The sequence below is a fragment of the Oryza glaberrima genome, chromosome 1, assembly GCF_000147395.1.
Source record: "Oryza glaberrima chromosome 1, OglaRS2, whole genome shotgun sequence".
In the NCBI taxonomy this organism is placed as follows: domain Eukaryota; kingdom Viridiplantae; phylum Streptophyta; class Magnoliopsida; order Poales; family Poaceae; genus Oryza; species Oryza glaberrima.
The window spans coordinates 32,538,524-32,553,653 of record NC_068326.1 but is presented as its reverse complement, the minus strand read 5'-3'; the positions used below and the strand labels follow the sequence as shown (position 1 = coordinate 32,553,653).

Below are 15,130 nucleotides of genomic sequence, written 5' to 3'. Positions count from 1 at the left end.
AAGTTTGGGGACGGGTCGTATCCAGTTTTGCAGTCAAGGGGCGAAATCGGACAGGGCGACAAATAAAGGGACCCAAAGTGAACTTATTCCGCAACAGCCACCGCGGGCGGCCACGCGGGCTGGACCAGCCCACTAAACTGGCCCAGGCATAGAACGGAGCCACCCGGCCACACCCATTCCTCCACTCGCATATCCCGTTACCTTTGCCGCCGCGGCGCCGCCGCCCTCTTCCGCTCGCCGCCGGCCGAGGGCGCCCGTCGCGCGCCGTGGAGCGAGCCTAGCCGCACGAGCTGAAAGCACCTAAAAGGTCAGCGCGTCCCCTCCCCCTTTCCTCTCCTTTCGCCGCTCCCGCAGCAGCCACAGGACACCTGAGACGGGTCTGGGGGTGCAGGTCGCGCCTGGAGGAATCCCTAGGGGCTAGGGGAGGTGGCTGGAGATGGCTGGTGGGAGCTGCGACGTGTGCAAGGAGGCGCCGTCCAAGTACAAGTGCCCCGCTTGCCGCACGCCATAGTAAGTCCAGCCACCGGATATCTCCACCCTTCTGTGCTTACAGCTTCCATGGGTAGCGTCGTCGCATACCACTGTCCTTAAAATTTGGGAAATCGCTTCGATCATGGTGCTCAGTAATGGCCTACTAGCTAGCATAACAATTGAATTGAAGAACACTTGTTACGGTTTTAGTGCAATGTCCTACTTGCTGTGTTCACATCGATTACTTCACTGCTTACTGCTTGAAAAGAGAGTACGGGTTTGCTAGGTCAATAGAGTAGATTGATGATTAATGGTTGGAAGCATTAGCTTCTTTTTAGAATATGAGCCTACATCAGAATTAGCTTGATATATTTTGGGTTTGACTCGGTAGCTTGCTGCTGGAGTGGTTTTGCATGAGTAAAAAAAAAAAAGGCAGCGGCAAAACAAGACATGTAAACCTTTCTCCTGATATCTGGTGTCAGTGTTGGTTTTGGTACTAAGCTGTATTGAATTAGTATTCAGAGGCAAACGTCCATCATTCAATAATCTGTAATACTTTGCTTATTTTTTCTTGAATACGCAAGAGAATTACATATCATACTTTATGACTTCTCTTGCACAATTGTTTCAAGGATGTAACCTTAGGATTGCCAAATATGATTATCTAAACAAACTGTTTTTCAAGATTCCCTGAAACTAAATGGACTACTGAACTAACATACCTGTTCAGCGATGCAATCACGGTTGGACATCTTCTATGTGTCCTGTAGATTTGTTTGGTAAAATTGCTCTTTTGCCCTAAAGTTGAATGGCATTGGCTCATTTGCCACAGTCCGGTGTATGACAACTGGGGCCAGGGCTACATGTTATACACACATATGTGGCAAAAGAGCACATGTCATATTGTAGACCAATTAAGAGCATGGTCCGTTCAATTTCTCTGGCTTCTTTTTCTCTATTGTGTAATGCAGTTGGGCCTTACAAACGGTTTCATTATCCCTTGCAGTTGCTCGGTGGCATGCTTTAAAAATCACAAAGGTACTCAGTGCTATCCTTTGGTAGTTTCTAAATATAGCTCTAGTGCTGCGATCTGAAAGTAGCTCAAGTAGCGCGAGGGGGCTGTAGCAAACTGCCGTGTTCCCTCTGTTGCTTCTTAGTTGTGTATTTTAAATCAACAAGCTTCCCTGTACTGCCTTTTCTCTCTTTGGCCAGCGTTCTTTGCCAGCCGCATTTTTAAACATAGCTCAATAAACCAAACGTCTTAAAGAAATATAGCAAGTGATAAACTGCTTATCACACTCCAAGTGTCCAAGTCTGCGGGGGACCTTTTGTTTTGAAATTTTGGCAATTTTACTATTGTACTTGGTTTGAGATTAGGGAAAGGCTGAACAGTACTAAACACAGCACAAATTATAACTATCATTTATGCATTGCCTTTATGCAAACAAAAATGGCCACCAAATATCTTCATCTCCCTTTTTTAGAGGAATATATTTATTATCTTGATAGCCAGTATTTGTGCTAAATATCGTTTTGCCAACAGATAAATTTTGCCAGAAGACAATACCTCTGGAAGAAGTTAGCAAGTCATCTCTTCAGGAGGAAATTTGTAAGTGCTCTAGCTTTTGGTGACTCAATACAGTTGTTTGCAACAGCTATATAGTCCTGCTATATATGGAAATTGAGTTGAAACCATGATCATTAAAATAGAGGGGTCCTACATAAAATTACATCAATATACTGTAAATGAGCATTTGACTGTGTACACCTAAAAGTCCTGCAGGGCATGTACTTGCCCATATATAAGGGCCTGAATTATCTTATCATATAGTCATTCATTAAATTGTCAATTGTTCTGTCCTACTAACATGTTTCTAAAATAATCTACTGGAATTTACAGTTGTGCCTTCTATTGTTTTCAGCAAGGAACTCTAGGTCACTGGAAGAAGCAACAAATTGTCCTAATGACAAGGATCAAACCCCGTCTTTATGTAAAAATGCACCATACTTATCTCTGTTGTTAACTCTCCATTTCTTCTATTTGGTTTTCACTAATAATTGATTGAACTCAAAACTTTATAGATCATGACTACCTTCAGTTGTAAACAATGTAACCATATGCTATCCTCGCAAAAAAAGAAGAAGAAGTAACCATATGCTATGCTTTTTTAATCAATAATTTAAATTAGTTTCTCTAGAATTTATTATAAGGGCTATAATATTATTCATTGTGAATCTTGAAGGCCAAGAAAATTTATGTTAAGCTCAATTTTTTGTCTGTAGTATCGGACACGACTTGTCCCACACAATATCCAAACACATTGCACTCTGCAAAATCTCTTGAAGTTGAGGATCCAAGCTGGCTTGTTGACAAGAATGGATTAAGATCTTTAGGTATTGCCTATGTTTGACTATTTCATACCATGATTTGTGTTTTTTAAAAAGGAATCCTTTGCTTTTACTTGATTTCTGGCTTTATTTGTTAGCTGAAACAAATGTCTCCATGTTAGTATAGTCCAGCATTTCAACCCAAGAATATCGACTTCAATTTCATAATTATCTGAACCTAATCCCAATCCTACAGACCTACAGTATAGGAGTAAAATATTGGCATGCACATTTAGTAATGGGGAATTTAACTATTTGCCACTTTTATAAATGGCTACTCTCCGTTTGCCATTCTTACATTTCTCTACGGATTTGCCACCAGAGAGAAGGTTTCTTAATCATTTGCCACTTTCACCTATTAAGCATGCTAGTGAGGACAGCCAATGTGGACAAGAGACACAAAAAGTCCATTTTACCCATGGCCCTTCCCTTGTGTTCCCCCCTCTCTCCCTTTCCTTTTCAGATTTGAGCTCACCTCCGCCGCTGTTTCTCGTCCATCTTCTGCACTGCTGTGTAGTGACAAGCCATTAGGTAGTAGTAACACTTAGGTGCGTGCATGGATGTTCTTTGGCTGCTATTGATTGCGGATGTACCTTCTCCTTGTGGCTGTCGATGACAACCTTCAACCTTGCGGATGTACCTTCTCCTTGTACCTCAACGTGCTCCTCACTTGCCGGCCTTGCCATCAATGAACCGCATGACGACCTGCACCGGGGTGCTCCGCCATCCTCCCAGTGAGTTTGAGGGCCTCGCGGTTATCTGGCCTGCCGAAGAAGATGATGCAGATGCAGTGCACAACCTTCTTGCCGCTGACACATGATTGACGAGGCTTGATGAGACAGCGTGGCTGGTGTGGCCGCGGATGGTCTCAATGAGGAGGTGACCCCGCAAGCAGGAAGCCAGAAGCATACGTGCACCGCTGTGGATGATCTCAATGAGATGAAGGGGAGTGGCAGGGGCAAAAAGGACATTCACGTCCTCAGTCCATGCTGGTATGCCACATTGGTGAAAGGGGCAAATTGTTAAGAAAATTTCTCTCCGGTGGCAAAAATGTAAGGACAATCGTAAGTGGCATTTGGAGAGTGGTTATTCGTAAGAGTTGACAAATAGTTAGTAAGGATAGTACTGTAAGCAGAATATGGGCTTCATGCTAGTCAATTTTGTATATTGGTTCCACATCCCTCCCTGTACAAATTTCATAACCTGCTAGCATTTCTACCTTATTTAATTAATCATAGTAATACTCATCGTCTTGTCTCGCAAAAAGAAATAAACATCATCAATTAACTCATTGCTTGATTTTTGTATCCATGCCAGCGGAATCTAATGAGATCCGAGATGCTCTGAAAGATTGTAAGCTTCAGCAAATGCTACTTAAGATTGATGGCTCTGCAGAGCCAGAAAAGGTAATTCTCTACTCTTGTGATAACTGCAAGTTTATTTAACAAGTTAACTATGTTTGCAATTTCTGTCCGGCTGCTCAAATAACATGCACATAATATGCCAATACCTATTGAGGACAATGGTTTGCAGTAATGAACATTGTCACTGTTATAGTACAACACTTCTCTTATTCCACCATCATGACTTCATTTTCCTACCAGTAGTTGAGAAGCTTCAAATGGGCACGTTCGATGAATTAATTCCTTTTACTATAGTCTGCTGAATACTGATACGAATATAACTTTTCTCACTTACATTTATTTTTTTCCTCTCTCTACCACCTTTATTTTATGATGCCCACTCCCTCATTAATTCATCCTCAGGAATTAGAGAAATTGATGGAAGGACAAGTTTTTCAACAGTTCACCAATAAGGTTTCTCTTTCCGTTGCATTTGCTCTTCTATCCACAAGATATTCCTTGTTAACTCTAAGTTAATTAACCAGACACTTGCACGTTTTTGTTTCCTCTGTGTTTGCAGATTCTTGACATTGTTAGCCCACAACAATGAACACCAACTTTCTGGTGGAGCTATTCAGCAGAAGAGTGCACGCATCGGGGCAAATGACAACATGTAGAGCAACTTACCTCAGATGCTGTTTTCCTACCATGATGAGATTGCCTATAGCCGTGACATTTCCTTCTACTACTTTGAGAAAGTTTTGTCGTCCAATATGGTGCTAGTATTTTACCATGGCATCTCTGGCTCAATCAACAACTGTTCAATTTGTCTACATCCGTGACATCTTCTTTGACTAATGGCTACTGTGAGAGTTTTGTTGTCCATTATGTTTTTTTTGTGGTATACTCCCTCCAGTTTTAGGTTTTGTTGTTCAGTTTTGTGGTTTACCAAAGTTAAACTACTTTAAGTTTGACTAACGTTATAGACAAATACAATAATATTTACATTACCAAATTAGTTTTATTAAATTAATAATTAAATATATATTTATAATAAATTTATCTTAGGTCGAAAATATTACTTTTTTTCTATAAACTTGATCAAATTTGAAGCGGCAAGTCAAAACATCTTATAACCTGAAACGGAGGGAGTAGCATTTTACCATGGCATCTCTGTCTCAATCAACAAAGGTGGTGTTTAGATTGAGGGGTGTAAAGTTTTGGCGTGCCACATCGGGTATTATATAGGGTGTCGTATGGGGCATTCGGGCACTAATAAAAAAAACTAATTACAGAATCCGCCAGTAAGCAGCGGGACGAATTTATTAAGCCTAATTAATCCATCATTAGTAAATGTTTACTGTAGCAACACATTGTTAAATCATGGAGCAATTAGGCTTAAAAGATTCGTCTCGTAAATTAGTCGCAATCTGTGCAATTAGTTATTTTTAAGCCTATATTTAATATTTCATACATGTGTTCAAACATTCGATGTGATGCGGTGTAAAATTTTTGTGTGCGAACTAAACCGGGCCAAAGTAGAAATGATGCATTGTTTTAGGAGAACCCGATGTTACAGTTCTTCTGCATGGTTTGTCTTAGCAAGCTTTATATTGGCACGGGATTGTTGTTCTTAAATGTAAATCATCATCGTGAATTTGTTTTGTTTCCCTCAGCGTATGTAATCATGACTATTACCTTTTCAGCTTTTTTAGCTGTAAAATTGTTTGAGCTGACTGCTGAAAGGCAACAGCACATGACACATGAGCCACTGCAACTGGGTCCACCTCATTTGCTTCTTTTAGGCTATTAAGAGAGAGAAGGGTTTATAACGTGCAAGATAATAACACAGGTAAAAAGTATTTCTTTCTACGGCTAATGGCTTTCCAAATCCCAAATTAACCCACGTTCACCTGACGCTAGCATGTTTCAGCAACTTGCAAGCCGCAAACCTATTCTTCTCTGCTGCGGTAACCAAACCAAATAAAAAGGGCACCTCTTTTTGGCACCACATTGCTGCTACTCTCTCTCCCCTTCTCTTCTCCGGTTCTCCCTCTCCTCCCACCTCAGCCGCCGCTTACCGGCGGCGCCGCCTGCTAATCTGCCGGCGTGAGCACCGGCGGAGATGTGTTACTGCTACCCAACCTATAACGCGGCTCTCCCGCGCAGTGCCTCTGTCTCTAGCTAGGGTTTGCCTCTTGGGGGAGACGACCTACTATGGTAAGGTGGGGAGCTGAAGCCGGCGACCTGGTGCTGTCCGGAGGAAGCTGGAGCTCGTCGCCGTCGGATGGACGCCGATGAGGCCGCGGGGAGTAGCAGGAGGATGGATCTGAACCTCTACCTTGGCCTCCCACGCGCCCCGCGCCCGCGCCGCTCCGACCTCGGCTCCGACCTCGCCCTCAGCACCCCGATGCCCTCCTCCCCGTCCTCCTCCGCAGCCTCCGTCGACGCGCCGCCGCCACCGCCGGAGCTGTCGCATCCCCCGTACTCCCCCTCTCACGCCGACCTTTCCCCTCCGCTGCAGGAGGTCTACTCCCTGTACAACCCCGACGACCCGCCTGCTTCCGAGACGCACCTGCCGCCGTATGCGCCGCCTCCGGCTCCGGTGGTCTCGGAGCTCCCTGACGACCTCGAGTTTGGCCTCCACCCCCCGCCGCCGCTGGTGCGTGCCAGCGAACTGCTAGGTTGGGAGGACCGGCCGTCTTCGTCGACGGCATCGTCCTCTTTCCTCCCTGACACCGCAGCCCGTTACTGGCGGCTTCTCGAGCAGACTGGAAGCAGATGGCTCCGTGCGAGGCGGTTTAGGTCGGACCTTCCGCCACTCAGTTCTGAAGCTTACCCAGCTGGGCGTGATGCTGCCGCAGTCCCAGTGCTGCAGCATGAACCGATGAATGATACTGTTGAACATAATAAGGTAGCTGCCGATGGCGCGGAAGTAGGCGCCTCCGAGGAATCGGAGGAGCAGGGCAGGAGCGCTGCCACATTTGAGTGTAATATATGCTTCGATATGGCCAGCGAGCCGGTGGTCACCTCTTGTGGCCATCTCTTCTGCTGGCCTTGCTTGTACCAATGGCTCAATGTTTATTCCAATCACAAGGAATGCCCAGTCTGCAAAGGCGAGGTGACTGAGGCGAATATTACTCCGATCTATGGGAGAGGGAATTCATGTTTGGATGCCGAGAAGGCTGTGGAAGGTGGGAAACAAACAGGTCCTACTATCCCACCAAGACCACATGGAAATCGGCTCGAAAGCTTCAGGCAGCAGTTTCACCATTTGCGACCGATCTCAAGAAGGCTTGGTGAGGCTCATGGGTTATTGTCATCATGGAGGCGCCTTCTGGACCAACAGATTATGAATACTGCGAGTAGGTTTGAAGGTCCGCCTGAATCAGCTGTGCAGGAAATGGTTGACACTGCTCACGCTCAGCACACCAGTCGCCTAAGTAGATTGGCGTCAAGGATGAGAGCAAGACGGTTGCTGAGAGAAGCAGACAACCCTAACCCTCCCGATGGCGGATCCACTTCCCCTGACAGTGGTTTGATCAGAAACAATGCATCGGATCCATCCAGAAATGGTCCGAGCTCATTATTACCAGATGGAATTGACTGGTTGCGTGGACTTACCCTTCTTGGGTATGAAGACACGGAAAGATTTGCATCTGCCATGAGTGATTTTAGAAGGATAACTGGACCAAGCCAATATGGTGCATCGGCTTCATCATCGAATCCTCCAAATCTCGAGTCAACATTTGACAGAACTCATGTTGTTGCAGCACCTTCTGCAGACCAAGCATCTAACTCAAGCACTGCTGCAGTGATACAGGGGGATGCTGGTATCTCTGAGAGTGCAGGAGAACCAAGTAACGCGGGGTCATCAAGATCCCTGAGGAGGAGAGGGAGGAGCAGTGCCCTGGGTTCTTTGGATGCTGATGGCGGGGGCCTCCAACGGAACAAGAGGCGAAGGATAAACTGAACATTCTGCGTTGTGGTGTTGATCTAAACTCTGCATGCCATGGTCGCTGATTTTCAACTATTGCATTTCATTTCTTCGGGTGATGTCTCCTGTGTTGTAGTGTAACATTTTTTCTTCTCTTTTCATTTTCCCCCGTAGGTTGCACTGAAATGTTTATCTGTTTAGTTCTCATGTAGCCTGTACCTGTTTAATTTATGGAAAGTTATTGATCAAGACATTTTTGCATTCGAAAGGTAATGAATGGTTCAACTGCATTTCCATGACAATAAATTGGATGCTGAAATGTGCATCCAACACAATGGTATTCTTGTGCATCAAATAATAGGCATAAACATTGTGTTTTTATTTGTGTCAATAAGCTCCTTCAGACATATAGAAAACTAACAGGTCAATAATGTAGTATATTGAAGTTGGAAGGAATACCCAGAGAATGGATCCATGGACACAATTGTCTTTTGTTGCTTGGGAGAAGGTACATAGCCTGATCTTTAGTCCTTGTTTATCCTCCAATGAAAATACGCATTGATTGTTTCAATAGACAAGGTAAACTTTGCCATCGCCGTGAATTTTATGATCCATGGAAGCTGTTTCATTGAGCAGTGGTGGGTGTAACTGTGATAACCTTTATATTACTTGCTTGCTTTTAAGGAATTGCACACTTTTTGTGGGGATGGGATTACTCCCCTTTTTGGAACTACATATTGAGGAACGGATTTAACATAGAAAGAGCTTAATACATTTAAGTACTGATTGTGTGCATAGAAAGGGGTTTATTATTTGGAACAAAATTGCTTAGCTCGTAGTAATAAGGAAGTTCATAGTATTGAACTTTATATGACATGTGAGTTATATATATCATGTTTGTCTTTGGTCACTTCTATTTTATGACCATGTAACATTTATTTCATGTGGAACTTGGCAGAAGAGAATTTGAAGAGATTTCTTCTGATTGATTTCCATTTCGGACAAAATACAAAGCTCCCAGACCAGCTGTCACAAAGAGGTCTGGTCGATTTTCCAGATTTGTATGCCTGCCTCTAGCCGAGAGTAACAGGTATTTTTCTGCATCTATGACTGGCATGGATAGTAGATTGGCATATGGAAACAAACTCGGAAGGGTTTGGGTGGTGCTTTAGGTGCTCTTGGCAGGGAAGGGAGACAACTCTGTGTTTTTGGGTTTTCAGTACATCTATCCTACATATCTTCCAAAAGCTCACACATATATCTACATAAGCCAGTTGATTGTTTTTTTTTTTTTGGCTTGCAGAATTACCTCAATAACTTCCATGTAAATATTTTACTCTTTTGCAGTATTACATGAACAGATTCAATGCTATTTTTCTGCAGAACTGCCCCAAGATGTAAAATGAAAATGCATTGAGTCTGTTCAATTAGAAAACACAAGATCACTGTGTATACTGTTCAAAGAATGTGCTAAACATATTATAGAACCAAACACAGTTCATCTCAACATTGTTGCTTTTTGTCTTAGTTGTCACAACTATTTAAACGGATGAAACAGTGGAATCTCTAAGCAAAGCTGTGAAGAGCTTCAGGGCTACCTCCTGGCGTGAAATGAAGGTGCTATTGCAAGCTGCTGCAGCTCTACTGGGTGAACAATTACTCACATGTCACCAGAACTCTAGCAATGAAGCAGCATATTGGGACCTGAAAAGATTTGGATCTCACCAATGTGGACAACGAGGCTCATGAGTTATGACTGCTATGATGATGATGATGAAGATCTGCTTCAGCAAGCTCATGTTATGGATGTACTACTTTAGTATGCTTTGCTTTGTTGATTGGGAGCTGCATCAGATCCTGTTTGACTGCTCAATCAATTGCACCATCTTACTCTCACCTACTGTTGGATGAGGGTGGGGCTTTGCTGTATGCTCAATGTTCTTCAACTCTTGCATATGACAGTAATGATGTTCCGTCCTTAAGAAATTGTACTTATGTAGTGCAGCAGTTGATCATCCAGGATTTAACCCAAGTTCTAGGTGATACAATATAGGTTGTACATGACCTAATAAATTTCTAAATAGAAGGTAAATCCGTGTTGATTTTCAGGCGCCGTTTGTAGTCCGTACACTATGTTTTCTATGTGTAGATGTGTACCCAGTACAGTATTAATTTTGAAGTTTAAATATGAAGATAGAGTGATCATACATCAAATTTTGCTTGGATTCTGTTTTTGAGGTTTAACTACTTCAAGATGTCATAATTTTATTATTGTAAAGGTTTATAAGGATTTTATAAATTATATGAAACAAGTAACCATATTGTTCACATGCGGTCTTCACAGATAGTAATCACTCTAGTTATTGTTTTCTGTACTTCTTAAGTCAGCTCTGGGTAAAAATGAAGCCTGAACAAGTGGACAGTGCACAAAATCGCGATGGAGGCCAGAACCCCACGGATTTTAAAAGATGGTGATAAGTTGCACGGACGTTCCATGATTCTTGGACTTCTCCAGATAGCGATACTAATCATCAGTATTTAAAGTTTGAACTCGCTTCCTTGGTTTGTTTTGATAGTGTTATTTAAGAAAAAAATTCTGTGGAAATTACACGTATCTGACAAAAAAAAAAAAGATGTGGGAAAGGATGCACTGTACTGTTCATCGTTCAGATATCTACAAACAGGCACCTAAATACGGCTAATGTCACGGCCAAATAACAGTGTGGTCAGCCAGTTGATAGCCACATAAAACCTGTTCCTCCAGCTAACAACACGAGTCAGGTATGCTGAGCGCCAGATGAACCAGCTCACAAATCCTGCAAGAGATATCCCTTTCGATTCCTGACAATAAAGGGACAATTTCAGTTAACTCGTCAGAAGTTTAGAACAATGCAAGTTTTTTTTACAGACAGAAACAGTAACCAACCTTGCTTTGCCTCAGATCGACTAGAGCTTTGTATCTTCCGACAGTTGCCATGCTCCCCAGATGCTTATACACAAAGGCAGGACCTAGATCAACGTCGATCTCACAGTTCGCATGCCCTCCTCCAGTTTTCATGACATGGTTAAGCAGGTGAGCTAGATACTTGCCTTGTCGTTCTGCAACCTGTTCCAGAGTACAAGTGCAGTAGAATGTATAAATATCTAATACGAGAAGATGCCCATTTCTTTCTAACCGATATCAATAATCCAAGATAGTGAAAGGATTGGGAATTGTTTCACCGAAAGATCTTGTTTCGGTTTATGTTAAACCCTTTAGCCTTTTAAGTTACTACTTAGCCTGGCCTAAGTAAAGCGTTTTCTGAACTTAAAGAGGGTCTTATACCACACCCTGCATGTTTTCCTTTACCTCAAACCTGCGGAACTACTTGGTTTTCTTTAAACAAAATGAGGGATGATACTGTTTTGGAAGTTTCTTCTAAAGAAAATAATTGAATTAAGTAATCATATGAGAGAGTGCATCTACTTCAAACAACAGAAAGTATTTGTATGAGAAAGAACAGAAATTAGGGCCTGTTCACTTTGATGCCATTTTCAACCTTACCAAATTTTGGTAAAGTTGCCAAAAAAGTGGCTACATTTAGTTTGCTGCCAAATTTTGATAACTATATAAGAAATCATGCCAAAATTTGGTAAGGTTTTTTTTGGCATCAAAGTGAACAGGCCCTTATACAATAGATGAGGTTTGTCATGGCCAAGAATCTGTTTAATGTTGATGTAAGGCCCTTTTGTCTTTTTTTTTTCTGGTTCCTATTCCTCCCAGTGTTCTTGGTACTCCAGAAAAGATTAAGGAAGCCCAAATATTAGTTTGCCAAATACTTTGTGATTGACTCGGACTGTAGGAAGATGTTCAGATAAGTACCTGAGCTAAAGCTGGGAGAGCATCCTTGCCTGTGCTTTCAAGAAATCCACTGCAATCCCCAATAGCGAACACATCCCGGGCAGAAGGAACACGTAACCACTCATCAACCCCAATCCTGTGACCAGGCAACCAGTAAATCTATCACAGGTACCAAAGATGTAGATAGCCATGTTACACCAGTAATTGGGTGGATACCAAAAGCCTATAGATAGTAGAAGCTTCTTATAGTGCATGGTGAAACCTGATTCACAAATGAACTACATGTAGAAGATATATATATATCCCTATTCCTCAAAGTACAGAAGGTGCGCAGGTGCATATAATCAAATCCCATTCAGTATATGATGCATATACATGAAACTCCATACGGTCAAGCCAATTTACAATACCTTCCACCTGGTGACTTTGGAAATGGCAACGACTTAACGAATGATGAAGGACCAACTCCAGTAGACCATACCAGCAAACCATAAGGAACCTCTTCTCCATTGTCCAGGATTAATTTGTTGGGTTGTACATCCTTCACAATGCCTCTCACAAGCCTAACACCTGACTGTTGGATGATCACAAGTTATTTTTAGTATTTCACTGCCAGCTTTCTTATACGATCCACACATATTTTTAGGTCTTGGAGTCTTGGTACATGATGGCTTAAAATGGCACAACAGTACAACACTAGATTAGACAGAGATTGCATACCTTAGTTAGTTGATTTGTAGCATATTGCCTGAGGCGAACATCAAAAGATGACAATATCTCATTTGCCTGAAATAATAAAATGAAACAAAATTTGTTAAGTGTGGTCAAAGTTTAGAGAGAGGGAGAGATGCCAACAGCTCTAACCTCAATCAAGGTAACATGGATATAATCTTTAACATGTGAATAACGCTGTTTAACATCTCTGATGATAAAATCACTAAGTTCACCACTAAATTCGACACCTGTTGGACCACCTCCAACAACAACGCAATGCAAAAGTCTGCGCTTTTCTTCCTCCGATATTCCTGTTTTAACAAATAACATTGGCCAATTGGTTATAATAAGGAGGATATAAACAAAATTAGATTTCAGCACACAAGGTATTTTGTAAAAAACAAGTATACCTAAAATGTAATAGTTCTATTCTAAATTCTGCTCAATCAAACAGAGAAAAACAAGAAACAGCAATAAGAGCCCAGGTTAATGTAGTTGCAAATTTCATCAAGAGACAAACAAAATGTAAAAGTAACGAGTAATTACTGATTCCTTTGTGCCAGTGAAGTGTGAGTGTGTGATAGTTGTCAATGTGACAAATTACCTAAGTAACACAAATATCTTGATTTGAGTTGTTTTGTGTTTCTGTGGCATACCAGGTACATCAGATAGCATCAGGTTCAGAAGGAGCTTTCTGCGAATTTCTTGAGCATGGTGAACTTCCCGGAGAAATATTGCATGGTCAGTAACACCACGTATCCCAAAAGTTGAGGCCTCAGCTCCACACGCAAAGACCAGCTTATCATACGCTACCTTGAATTTCCAAGGTTTCAAGGTATCTTTCTCACCTTCAGTAACTGTCTCGCAATCAATCTAAAGGTCAAAGGACGATGAATAAATAGGTGAAACAACTTTTCAGAGAAAAATTGGTATAGGAAATTCATGTATTAACCATCCAGTGGGTTTGTAAAGTTTAAATGAAAACTGCACCCTAAATATGCACTAGATGGTGAATATTCACGAAGTACCATGCCTCTTTTCCGGGCAAAAGCTATTTCGTCCTAAAATATAGCAACCTAGTACTCTACTAGATAGGTTGCTACATTTTGGGACGGATGGAGTACTAAACAATAAATACAGTATCACATAGAATCTGACGAACCATAGATGAATTCGTGAATATACGCAAGTTCAGCAGCGTTCTCTAGCTATTTTCCCCATTATTATTGGTCTAACTTTCTTCTCCTTCGATGTGACCAAAAGGCAGCTCACCAACTACTCAATCAACTACTTAAGAGACACGCAGCACATGCTGTGGATGGATCACGATGCAGATGAGTAAAGTCAAGATTCCTCCAGCAAAGCCCAGAAATCCGATTCACTCCTCTCCCCTATTCAAAAAGGTCAAAAGTATCGATTCTGCACGAGGAAAAATAGAAAGGATCGAGCTTCGATCATTCCCACATTTTGATCACTCCTCCAAGAATGTTGGAAACAGGCATTCCCCACGCAGGCACGTCTGTAAAACCAGTGGCCATTTGGCCACACACACCAACCCAGAGCTGCTATGGGGGTCTCACCGTGTGAGCGTCGGGGTCGACGGCGGTGCAGCGGGCGAGGAGGAAGTAGGAGCCGGGGGACTTGGACACGGCGGGCTGGATGCGCGCGAGAGGCTCGGCGACGGAGCGGAACTCGAGCGTGCCGACGCAGGTGGAGGCGAGGAGCGGCGTGAACACCATGTGGTTGCGCGGGGAGACGCACACCACCTCGTACCCGGTCGTGTCGATGTCCTTCATCAGCCGCGACCCCGCCCACCCGGTCCCCAGCACCACCACCCGCGCCTTCTCCCCCTTCGCCGTCGGCCCCAGCCCCGCGAACCCCCTCCTCTCCACCGCATCCGCCGCCGCGGTGGAGAACGGCGAGTACGGGAGGCGGCTGTGGTGGAACGGGCTCGGCCCCGCGCCTCCCACGCAGCCGCGGCGCGAGATGCGGGAGAGCGACCGGAGCAAGGACGACGCCGCCATGGCCGGCGACGATGAGACGAGATTGCGATTGCTGAACCTGAACGAGAAGTGACTCAGCGACTCTCGTTAAACGAACTGCGTTTTTGCTAGAAAGTCGCCGCGTGTGGAGAAAATGTTGGGTGACCCGACGACCTCACGCTCCGTCCGATCCGAGAGGCTGAGATCTGGACGGCGAGGGGCTCCCCCACCGTCGGATCGCGGGTGAACGGGCACCGTTGAAGGTCTAAAGCCCCCAGCCAGAGGCGGTTTCGTCGTCGCGTGTGCGGTGGAATTTTTTGCGGTGGCGGAGTGGCGAGGCCAAGAAACGGGGAGAAATCGCACAAAACCACGGCGTTTTCCGCATGGCCCGCCACGCGGCGCGAACCACATCCACTGCCGCACCACGCCTCTCGGCCGCCACACGACCGTGCCC

The 15,130-nt window shown here is 43.7% G+C and overlaps 3 protein-coding genes across 4 annotated transcripts; 2 read left to right on the top strand and 1 right to left on the bottom strand.

Moving 5' to 3' along the window:
- Positions 1 to 184: 184 nt before the first annotated feature.
- Positions 185 to 5,106, top strand: LOC127763937 (uncharacterized). The gene is made up of 9 exons (XM_052288748.1): positions 185 to 307; positions 392 to 510; positions 1,478 to 1,509; positions 2,015 to 2,080; positions 2,394 to 2,462; positions 2,755 to 2,865; positions 4,177 to 4,265; positions 4,626 to 4,676; positions 4,783 to 5,106. The coding sequence occupies exons 2-9, from the start codon at positions 437 to 439 to the stop codon at positions 4,810 to 4,812; spliced, it is 522 nt and encodes a 173-aa protein (XP_052144708.1). The 5' UTR covers positions 185 to 307; positions 392 to 436; the 3' UTR covers positions 4,813 to 5,106.
- Positions 5,107 to 6,203: 1,097 nt separating this feature from the next.
- Positions 6,204 to 10,243, top strand: LOC127760478 (uncharacterized). 2 transcript variants are annotated; one of them, XM_052284746.1, is made up of 2 exons: positions 6,204 to 9,229; positions 9,698 to 10,243. In XM_052284746.1, the coding sequence occupies exon 1, from the start codon at positions 6,490 to 6,492 to the stop codon at positions 8,173 to 8,175; it is 1,686 nt and encodes a 561-aa protein (XP_052140706.1). In that variant the 5' UTR covers positions 6,204 to 6,489; the 3' UTR covers positions 8,176 to 9,229; positions 9,698 to 10,243. The 2 variants fall into 2 exon arrangements, with proteins under 2 accessions (XP_052140706.1, XP_052140705.1); XM_052284745.1 differs by having other exon boundaries at positions 9,668 to 10,243.
- Positions 10,244 to 10,454: 211 nt separating this feature from the next.
- Positions 10,455 to 14,930, bottom strand: LOC127760481 (internal alternative NAD(P)H-ubiquinone oxidoreductase A1, mitochondrial-like). The gene is made up of 8 exons (XM_052284748.1): positions 14,275 to 14,930; positions 13,351 to 13,567; positions 12,845 to 13,005; positions 12,701 to 12,766; positions 12,391 to 12,554; positions 12,002 to 12,116; positions 11,066 to 11,245; positions 10,455 to 10,980 (listed from the first exon to the last, which is right to left on the bottom strand). Exons 1-8 carry the CDS (start codon positions 14,716 to 14,718, stop codon positions 10,828 to 10,830), a joined length of 1,500 nt encoding a protein of 499 aa, XP_052140708.1. The 5' UTR covers positions 14,719 to 14,930; the 3' UTR covers positions 10,455 to 10,827.
- Between the last annotated feature and the right edge of the window lie 200 nt (positions 14,931 to 15,130).

Excerpts from the sequence above, each read along its gene's own strand:
- LOC127763937 (XM_052288748.1), top strand. The coding sequence starts at position 437 with ATGGCTGGTGGGAGCTGCGACGTGTGCAAGGAGGCGCCGTCCAAGTAC. Across the intron at positions 511-1,477 it reads CCCGCTTGCCGCACGCCATA|TTGCTCGGTGGCATGCTTTA; the intron begins GTAAGTCCAGCC and ends TATCCCTTGCAG. Across the intron at positions 4,266-4,625 it reads GCTCTGCAGAGCCAGAAAAG|GAATTAGAGAAATTGATGGA; the intron begins GTAATTCTCTAC and ends ATTCATCCTCAG.
- LOC127760478 (XM_052284746.1), top strand. The coding sequence starts at position 6,490 with ATGGACGCCGATGAGGCCGCGGGGAGTAGCAGGAGGATGGATCTGAAC.
- LOC127760481 (XM_052284748.1), bottom strand. The coding sequence starts at position 14,718 with ATGGCGGCGTCGTCCTTGCTCCGGTCGCTCTCCCGCATCTCGCGCCGC. Across the intron at positions 12,767-12,844 it reads TCCATGTTACCTTGATTGAG|GCAAATGAGATATTGTCATC; the intron begins GTTAGAGCTGTT and ends TTATTATTTCAG. Across the intron at positions 11,246-12,001 it reads CTCTCCCAGCTTTAGCTCAG|GTTGCAGAACGACAAGGCAA; the intron begins GTACTTATCTGA and ends ACTCTGGAACAG.